Source organism: Chaetodon trifascialis, chromosome 22, assembly GCF_039877785.1.
Source record: "Chaetodon trifascialis isolate fChaTrf1 chromosome 22, fChaTrf1.hap1, whole genome shotgun sequence".
NCBI lineage: Eukaryota > Metazoa > Chordata > Actinopteri > Chaetodontiformes > Chaetodontidae > Chaetodon > Chaetodon trifascialis.
Genome location: NC_092077.1, coordinates 10995491 through 11006338, shown reverse-complemented (window position 1 = coordinate 11006338; position 10848 = coordinate 10995491). Strand labels below are relative to the sequence as shown.

At 42.9% G+C, this 10848-nt stretch overlaps 1 protein-coding gene across 1 annotated transcript; it reads right to left on the bottom strand.

Moving 5' to 3' along the window:
• Positions 1-2008: 2008 nt before the first annotated feature.
• On the bottom strand, positions 2009-10541 carry sypl1 (synaptophysin-like 1). Its single transcript, XM_070991761.1, has 5 exons — positions 9816-10541; positions 5238-5356; positions 4843-5047; positions 4550-4741; positions 2009-4169 (listed from the first exon to the last, which is right to left on the bottom strand). Exons 1-5 carry the CDS (start codon positions 9885-9887, stop codon positions 4038-4040), a joined length of 720 nt encoding a protein of 239 aa, XP_070847862.1. The 5' UTR covers positions 9888-10541; the 3' UTR covers positions 2009-4037.
• Positions 10542-10848: the final 307 nt, after the last annotated feature.

Genomic DNA, 10848 nt, shown 5'->3' with positions numbered 1-10848 from the left:
TCTCCTTCGCACGCAGCAGGCTAAAAACGAAAGAACGAGATACGCTGACGTCGTCGTCGGCGAGCTTCGGCTGCGGTCGGCATCCGTCGGAGGGTTGAGAGGTTGAGCGACAGACAGGGAGCTACTCCCGAGTTCAAAAGTTCAGCATGCGGGCACAGCCCAAAGCATATTGCCATTATACAGGTTTCTCACTATAGTACGAATACGTTATGTTGCATTGGAAAACATTAGAACTTATTTACAATTAATTACAATGAAGGTTGTGGCGTTTTACAGTGTCAGTACTGAACGGCCATTGATAGGCATATTAACTACAAAGGGGAGATTTATTAGTAGGCTATTCGTATTTGCCGGCCATTTAAATTCTATAAAAAATAGGCAAAATTCAGCTGTTCTGGGACGAGTGCTAATGACACAGTATATCAGGCAGACCTACTTAATATACAAGTGTCTACACTGTATATGGTGTCTACACTGAAAAATGGTGGCAATTGGGCATTTTGTTAATATTAAAAGAAGTGATTTGGCAGCAATGACTATGGCTGTGCTCCTTTATGATCTAGGTTGAGAACAGAAACATTAGGTCCTTGTTTGAACCTAAAAATGTACCAATGCTAGATTCAAATCTTCTCTCCGCTTCATTAAAAGAAATTAGAGTACTATGAGGGCTTGCCAGGAAGCTTGCACAGTAATGGCTATAATGGATTTTGGAAAGAGGAGGTCAGACATATGAATAACACTAAAATCCCTTTACTACCTAACATTATGGTGTTAGTGGCTCAGATTTTATTGCAAGGTTACAGTTGCAGCATTACTATAACTTGTTTAATTCTGTGCATATTTTGATTTGGCTTCACTGACGGCCTAAAAAGATCTGAATGATTAAGCGCTGACACCTATATATCATGACCAGTAGCTTCCAAACTCTGGACACTAGGGACAACCAAGGGTCCTTCAGAGAGGCACAGTGGTTCCCCAGCAAAATCCACGGTTTGATTTTAAGTGTAGCTTATATCAGAATCAGTTATTCTTTCTTTAACAAGTGTTAATAACAACAAAAATATTGAAATTGGGTGATGGAGAGAACAGATAAAAAGTAGGATTTGAAGTTTCATCTACATCAGGCATTTATAAGAATTTTATGGAGGACATTGCTGATTAAATATGTCTCAAAAAAAAGTGTCCCAGGATGTTCAGCTTCTCAAAGTGGCTCAGTAGGTCAAGCTCACAGCACTGCATTGACCTCTTGTGGCTGAAAACCGAACCTGCATTTCCAGTGGAAACTCCAGTTAGTCTGCTTTTCATGCAACTTAATGTCAATTAGATGACGATATATGAGGAGGGGTTGGGCTGGATTAAGCACTCTCTCACACGCACAACACATACACAAACAAACAACCTACTTTGTGTCATTAAACCTGAACAGACTTTAACAATCCAGTGGCTGCACGCCTGTGATCACATGATGCGGCACCAAGTCGTCTGTTTCAGCTGAATTAGAGTGTGAGAAAACCAGAGAAGGGTGGAGATCCAGAGGAAATAGCAGCCTTAAGTGAGGGTAAGGAAATGACATTGATTAGCTTATACTAATATGTCCCATACACATTCAAATAATAATGTGTGGTTGTCTCTCTCTCTCTCACACACACACACCAGCACACTTGTTTGTTCTTTCCGTTCCTGATCCTCTTTCCCACTCACAAACAAACATACAAAGCAGGACTCGACCACAATGTTGTGTTTGTTTCCCAACACAGTGATCATTGAGGTCGCGGGACAAATCAGGAAGTCACAAGACAAAACCGGAAACTCAAAGTACCATTTTTCTGTTTTCATAATGGCAGTTTTGGGTCACTGATGCTGCGGCGTCTTTAAACGCTTTCACTCTTTTATTCAACCTCCCTGACAGTTTCAATTTTCAGGCGTGTAAACCTGAACCACCTGCGCTGCACTCACAGAAATACAACCACACAGACTGCAGATGACAAGGATGTTCGACGAAGAGATTAATGAAAAAAATCATTTTTATTGAAAAAAAACAAACAAAGGCACACTTGAATTGTGCGGGTCACAGAGTGAGTATGTCTCTCTCGAATATGACAGTTTGGCAGGTTAAATGCATAGGAATCAATGACAAAGCTAGAGCTTCTTGGATGATGATTACAGCAGTGCAGAGGCATAACCAGTACACCAAACACATTTGTTGTCTCAAACTGTTTCTATTTGCATCATCCCATTTAAATTTTTCCTATATCAAAAGGCAACAGACGAAAAATAAACGAGAAATTCCTTCAAATGATCATCTACACATGCCGGAAATGAAAAAGAAGACAAAAAAGTAACACAGTTTATAAAATACAACACCAGCTCACAGTTTTGGTGTCTTATGACAGGATTTTCAAAAACTAGACAATCAAATAAAAAGAAAAAACAAGACGGGCCGGACACAAATAACTGATTTATCTTCACATGGAGATAAGGAATAAGCTGAAACAGTCAGGAAAAATAGTGCTTTGGCAGATTTGTTTAACAGTGATGCATAAAAAGTGATGAATGAACATTAAAACAAACATTTTTTTTGTTTAATGGCACAATCAAGGAAGGATTTCAGCTGGTACCGAAGCAGACACTAAATCAATCAAAGCCTTCGAAAGACTCCAAACTTTGGCTGCACCCGCACGCCACAGCCATCTCTCAATCAACTATTCCTCATGGATTCACACTCTCTGAGTGCTTTTAAGGACAGAGTTTTAAGCACCATAACATGAGCGCACTGTGCATGTTGCGATCATACACTGAATGTACAAACTACCTCCCTGATGTTTGGGTGAGAGGCCGTTTTACACAGGAAGTGTCTTCAGGTCAAAAGAGTCAAAAACCAGGCATTGTCTTGATCAAGACTTTTGTAAGGATTCAGTATGCTTCATGAAAACACATCTCCAAACTAGTTTTGTTAATCCGTAATCCTCATTAAATTTTGTCTTGACGTTGCAATACCTGCTAGCCACCAGTAGAGGGCTAGTGGGATACCTGTGAGAGAGGCTGTGAATCACAGACTGACTGGATGTTTGAGTGAGTCATTTTTTTAGATACAGAGGCCGCTTTTGAACCTAAAAATAAACAAAATATGCATGGCTCTATTTCAAGACCAACATCAAATTTATTCAATATAGTTTACATCAATAAAATACAATGAATGCAATTCAGAAATTTGGCAAATACCGAGGACTACGCTTCAAAGTGCACCGCAGACTTCTGTCTCACCCTCTCTGTTACCCTGACAACCTCTATCACATTATCCCCATTGCAGATGTTATAAAATTAAATCTTGTGGTTGGTTTTATGTCATAGACAAAGAGAGGAGTTCAAAGTACCTTACATTCATCAGTATATAATTAAGCATAATAAATTAGGCCAGTATCCTAAAATTGGTTCAGAGAGATAAGGAAACCTCTCCTCACACACTCATAAGCCTGAATGCTGCTATAAAGCTCAGGTTTAAAAGGCCTGTTTGGTCATTGAGCATGTATCTGCTTACTAAAGCGTAAGAGAAGCCCCGTTTAAAAGGATTTGACACACTGCTTGCATTTGTGTTGCTCTAGTGTATGAAACAGGTAAAAAAAAATACAAAAATAACAAAGGCTAATCTACACATGAAACTTTCTCCTCTTACCGGTTGCTTGGGCCCTCAGAGGAAATCTTTTGAGAAATGCACATTGCTCTTAGAAGCATTCTCAGGTTAAGAGCGCCACACAATGCAGTCATTTTGGGTTACGAAATGCCAATTCAGCTGTGTGTACTACCTAGACAGCTGCGACTGCATTCATACACCCAAATCCATCAGTTTTTATCCTTCCTTTTGTCTGTCTTCATCATCTTCACAGAGGATTATTTTTTGTAATAACGTCGTCATGTGCATGGGGTGTACGTGCTCAAATTGTAGTGTCTGTCCTATGTGTGGTGTGTACATGTGGATTTCTGTGTCTGTAAGTGTGTGTGTGACTTGGTGTTTGTGTTGCTTTACAGCGTACTGAATGTTAGATGGGTGCAGGGACCTGCTGCCTTCCAGGTCCGGGCTGAGAGGAGAATTTCTGGGAGTGCCAGCGCGTCTCCTTGTACACGAACCAGGCGTTTCCCGCCCACACAAACATGTTGAGGTAGCCAAACACCTGGAGGAATGCACAGAGAAGAAAACAGATCATAATAATAATACTAGAAAACACTTGGAATAATGGGACACTTTGAGGAGCTGAACAGTGGCGACATTTGTGCTCATTCCAACAAATTTGCTTTAGACTTGTTGAGCAGAGCGCATTGTCTGAGGAAAATAAAGTGTTATTGCTCAGAGTCTCATGACTGGGAGTCAGGCTTTCTACAGGCTAATGATTTGGATTTATAGGTCAGAGTAAAACCCAGGCGGCAAAGAAGTTCACTAACAACGGATAAACTTTCACAGTTTTATCACAGAAATGAATGAACACCCACTGAAACTTGGGCAAATGTCACCAAAATCTTCTCTTGTGCAAAGCTGCTCTGTATTTCCTCTCACCACAGAGATGTTGAGGGTCCGCAGGTTGGCGAACTCTGTGACCTCGCAGGTGATGTTGCCCCCCTTGCAGAGCGCCAGCGTGGCGCCGATGCCCTCGGTGTCGGTGGCATCCTTCACATTCTGCAGGCCCTTCGCCCAGGCGGACGAACACACCAGCCACAGGAAGACCAGGATCGCCGTGATCACGAAGTCCTGGAGGCAAGGATGAGAACACACCAGTTCCATGGGTATCTTGAAATGACATAATTTCCGCAGCTTGACAGACAGCTCAGACGAGCAAGATCAATACTCACAAAAATGGGTCCAAAGTCAGAGTCCTTGTAGACATGCATGTAACCTAAATACACCAGCAGAGCCACCATGCTGTACAAGAAGCAGACGATGGCGATGCCCACAAAGAACTCCGCTGAGGAGGCCGAGTCTCCCACCATGTGTGTCGTCGTCACAGAGTGGTTACAAATAGTGGTGTTTCCCTCAATGAGTGGCACCTGGCTTAACCTGGCCGCGAAACAAGATGCAAAGTGAAAATCATCATTCTTGCTGGCCATTCCTTCAAATGTTGCTCTGTAATGAATTCAAAATCTGTGCTGGCGGCCCTCTTGAAAATGATAATTTAACTGATGTTAAATGACATTTTAGTCCTGTTCCTGACATTAAAATACCACCAAAACACGGCTGAGATTCCCACCTAAATGGGTAGTGAAAGTTGGCGTTGAGAGTTTCATTCCTGCCATCGCCACAGAAGACAGATACGATGTTCCTCCCCGAGTATCCGCCACAGCTTCCAAAAGCAAATATGGCCGTGAGCTGAGCAGACAAGAGAGAGCGAGAGATTAGGGGAATAGTTGAGACTGATGTGAGGAAAAACCCCGTGCAGCTTGGCAGAAATAAGACAAAAAAACCCAATACAATTAAGATACAGGATATTTGTTTAAGAGCAGGGGATGATTTTCGGTTTCTATGCAGACAATACAGCTTGAAAGCGCAGTGTAATGTCACCAGAACTTCACACCCTGACGAAAGCTGGCAGCCTAAAACATAACGTCAGCAGTGGAGAGCCAGAGGGACCAACAGATGGCCTGCATTTTAGTCTTACAAACAGCTGAAAATAAAACTCTACTACTCAACAATTTCTACAAGATCAGTTTTCATCCTTCGCTGTTCTGCTGGAAACGCCCAATGCAAGTCACGGCCGCGACGACAAAAATCTTTATTTGTGCCATTTTCTATGTTCTTCTGCCACCTTATGTTATTTCAAACATGCATGCTTTGATTTTATCTCATAAATATGGCTTACATGCCTGCGCTAATGCTGCTGAACATTTCTTAAATTCTTTCTTGCAGAGGCAGAAAGCATCTGACTCAGCGTGTAGGCCATGTGACACTAATACGCTCCTTAAAAACAACACATACTGAATTCTTTTAGTCAGGGTGGCGGCTTCTGAGCTCAACCTTCAAACTGCAGTAGGCGCGACGATAATCATATAATTCGTGGGTACTGAGCTCATTCAGACTCTCACTGATATCAGTTTACTCATACCTCACGGGTAATGTTGATCTAGCGGGGAAATATGCACGATAAATCACAGCATTCTGCAGAGGAAGATTCTGTTCTTGTCCACACAGTTTTCACACAGTCCCCACATGCACATCATCACACACTGACCGAACCTTGCGGCACAACAGACGGCTGCGCTACAGTACGATGATACTTCAAAGATTAACGACAAGCCACAGAGCAACTGTGTGGCTTCTCAGGGCAGGCATTTTGACCCTTTTGCAGTGTGTGGGCTAGGAAGAATCAGGCATTCAGCTCAGGGATCGTATGTACGTATATAATGAATATGGTTAACGAATTGGAGTCAAGAATCCAGAGGGTTACAGAATCATATTTTCCCATCCCTGTTTCCCAAGAAACGTCTTAATGTTGTTGGTTTTGGCCAGCTGGGGACATCGCAATAAGCCGTACAAATGGTGGACATTCCATTATCATACATCTGCATTTGTTTATCTACAGCATTTAATTCTACCTTATTGGTGCTATTAAATACATATAGGACACAATATTATGTGATGTAATTGTAACTGGTAATAATAAAGATGTAGATGAACTTTTGTGGCAGACAGCACGCAGTGGACAGGAAGTCAACTACATCATGTGACCTTTGATTCACACATCACGACCTGAGCCACAGGACACCCCCAAACAAAAACATTTAAAAACAAACACCTTCGGCCGACCTCATGAATTCTGCTTCATCAGCACACATACTAACGCTCTTGAAAAACGCTTACGGCGACCCACCTCGGCTTTTAGCCTTTGCCGTCTGACCACAAGCCCCACACGCACACACAGCACTCTACGCCTGCACACACCCACGCGCGCACACCTCCAGATGTTTCTCCAGATGTCACTGGCTGCCACTTCCTGTTTTTCTGGCTACACACCACAGCAGGCTACTTCTCTCACATTCTTGTTTCACCGACTCTGCCGCTCTCCCCCTACGAGGTCACGGAGCCTCGGCATGAAGGACCGTAAAAGCCAGCGTGGACCAGACGCGCGCACATCGACAACTTAATTCTTCTGTTTATGCTCACATTTTCAAACAGAGCATAAATACTGGACTGCACAAACACTGCACGACAGTCTGTCACGTTTCCAGTATCATCGCTTAGTCCAAATTAAGGCCGCAGATGGCACCTTCTCCAAACATGGCGACCCCCAGACTGTGGACATACGAAACTATCTTGCCTGTCCTTCCAGTCATCTGCAAAGCACATGGTGCCAGTTCATGGACGCTGCAGGGACTGTCAAATAGCTCTCGCTCATAACCACGCTGTGAGACAGGAAATGTAATTTGCATACAGAAACCACTCTCATGTGGCAAATGTTTCAGGTTCCTGCATGTGGTGCAAACAAAGTATTCCTTCTAGAATGACCTGGAATCTGGTGAATATCCCCATCAGTCTGAAATACCTTCTAATCAGCAGCGTGCCCTTCAGTTCTTACTCAGAGGTCACTGAGTCCAGGTCAGCCTTACCAAAAACCCCAAAGCCACTGGAGCGTGTGCCCGTTTTGTCACTGGTGTTCCCTCAAGAGCCCAAGCAGCCAACCCTTCTCGACCTGACATCGCCACAAGTCCAGAAAGAGAGAATTAGCTAGCATTTGTTACTCCAAGCCCTTCTTCCTGTTTACTACTATGTGGGAGATAATATCTAGGGAGGTATGAGTGTTTAGGCCAAACCACTCATGTGCCAAGCAAAGTATTTTTTCACTTAGATCACTCAAGGTGAGTGGACGTTGGGTAAAAATGTTGGATTTTAGACAACCTGCTGGACGTCGTCCACTTTCACTGACAGCAGTGGAATGAACCATCTGTCAGAACTCCACAATGATAACATCAAGATACTGTTTCCACTCAACTGCTGCGTTTAATATATGTCCAGGATCCATTCGCTGCTGCTGCCAGGAGGGAAGATATACAGTATCCTCCATGCATCGTTTCAACAGTTCTGTTATTTATTAATGGAAGGTTTGCTGAGAGGGAATGCTCCAGTTTCATGTTAAATACGTCCCTGACTGACAGATGATTTGATTATGTTGACCCCAATTAAATAATTAGGAGTTTGTTACAAAGTGGAGGTGACATTTACAAAAAGCATGAAGCGGCATTACTGATTAATCTTATTTTCTCCCTTCACTGATTCATCTTCTGCTCTGTAGAGCATTAGAATAACGAGAATAATAAAACATATGTTCCAAAAATGCCTTGCGTTGTCTGATCAACTGTGTAAAACCCAAAGATCTTTAGTTTATTATCACATCAAACAAGGAAGACCAGTAAATCCTCACAACTTTACAACCGGAAACAGGGGACTCTTGGGCATTTTTGCTTGAAAAATGACAGCATGAACGATAACTCAAGCATCAAAAACAAACGCGGCCATGAAAAAGTGCTCATGCATTTCTGAAAATGATGCATTTTCCACTTTTTCTTATACGCATTAGTGCCATTGCATCTCAAACACATTGCAACCTGAAAGTAGCTAACGCACTGTTAAACTATTGTATAAATTCATTCATTCAATTCAATCCTAAAATGGAATATATTTTCAAAACAATCCACCAAATGCTGGCTCCAATAATAAAAAACTTTGCATTCAACTATCATATAAATCATTGTCGAAGAATAGCTCAGTGACATCCTGTTTGGTGTTTGTTAAACTGTTGCTTGGTATCCAGCCTAACTTTCCTGATGTGTCCTGAAGCTGCTCAATGATGTGTTATACAGCCCTTTCTGCACACTATTGGGTGGGCTGGGACCCCTTAATTACCTCATTAGACTTCCCCAGCATAAAATGAGTGATTATGAACATAGTTTATCATGCAGAACCTTGCGAATAACAAAATATGTCAAGTTAAATAAGGGTTGCGTAAGGCCAGAACAGTAACACACACACGCGCGCGCGCACACACGCTTGTCCTGGGTCAGATGACTGCAGCTCTATACCTCTGTGTGAGTGTGTGCGCGCGCTTCATGAGAGAAACTGCGGCTGAGCTGCATTACCCCACACTGACCCAGTTATGTAGAGCAGAACTGATGACTGGACTTTCCCTGAGAAACTTTCATGACGGACTGTGTGTGCGCGCGGCCAAACGTTTTGCAAGCTCCCGCACAGTTATTCGGAAGGTAAATTATTGGTGGGAGATGCATTAATCTGTAACTGCGCCGTCTGAAGGACAGGCCCGTGCATCCCAGCAGAAAGGACCCAAAGGAAGTGGACACAACTGAGCTGCGGTTTTCTTTGTTGAACACACCTCCAGTGTGAAAGATCTGAATTTAGAGCGCAGTAAGATAAAGTTAAGCAAAAATATGATCAGGAAAAAGCTAAATTATAGCAATAATTGGGGTATTTACTTGTTATTCGTGCGTGATAAGCATTTAAGTTTACATTTTCAACTTGAATTACATGGCTGCAAGCATTTTATTAATTCTTGAAAGTGTAAAACTTCAAAGCTGCAGATGAAAAAAGATAAAGAAAGTTGATGGAAGCTTTCTATGAATGTAAAGAAAAAGTCATTCTCATGTTTGTGCAGTATAAACATTTTTTCCCCCCAATCAGCATTTATAAAAACCTCCCCCTGATTTCTCTCAAGGGTGAAAATCGCCGGGAAAAAGGGGAAAATCCAAGGAGCAAGAAAAGCACTGAACCTCCCTGTCCTCTGGGTATGACACACACTGACACACACATGCATCCAACTTACCCACTCCACCAGTTTGACGAAGCCCAGAGGCTCCTTCAGCGGCGACAAGTTCAGCCGAAATCCGGTCATCATGATTTTGCTTCTGACCCAGAATCTTTATCCAGTTGTTCCTAAACTGTGGATGTTGGTCCAACAGGGAGGAAAAAAGGGGGAGTTGTTTGACAGAATGACGTGGTTTTACTGCCAGCGCTGCAAAAAATGGCCGGCCCAAGTTATCCAAAGTGAGTTTTACAAACCAATTTTGCGCTAAAGCGACTAAATCTAATTTCTGCCGCCGATGTGAGGGCGTTCGATTTACCGAAAAATACAGTTTGACGCGTTTCCGGAGCTTTTAGCAACAAAGGTGAACGGAAAAGCTGAAAGTTGAGGGGGATATTTTTTGCAGTGTAGCTTGAAAAACGAGTTCCTAACGCTCCGCTTGGGGATGCGCAAAATACGCAGGCGATGTTGCGAATAAAGAGCGTAAAGTGTGCCAAATTACGCGTCGCTTTTGGCCACAAAGCGTCATGTGTATTTGGTTACAGGAAATGATGCTGATTGAAAGAGCGTGTCCACACTGTTGCAAGAAAGTTTCCGCTACAGCTGGAAAAAAACCTCTCAATTTTTCAAACGATCACATAAATAAAACACCGCAGAGACAGCTGGAAATACGCGCAGCTACCACGGGAAGTCCATGCACAGTAACACCAGCAGACGAAAGCTGCAGCTCAAGCGGCAGAAAGCATCAGAAGCGTCCTCCTGAGATTTCATTGGATCCATCCGCTGGAGGACGCAGGCTGCCTCCTCCTTGCTGAGTGTGCAGTCACGGTGTTAACACTTCTTTTGGTGCTGACTGGGATCATATGACTCTCAGAGCGAAGCACGGATTCTCAAAATTCTTTCAACAAAGACGAACAGAAAGATTATCTCAGAGATCAGCAGCAAGTGACCCGAATTAAAATGAGCGAAAGGGTCATTTTCAGAAGACACGAGGTTATCTGAACAGTTGGTGCTCTCTGGTGGACGCCGTGTGGCTCCTTCAAAAATAGCTTTG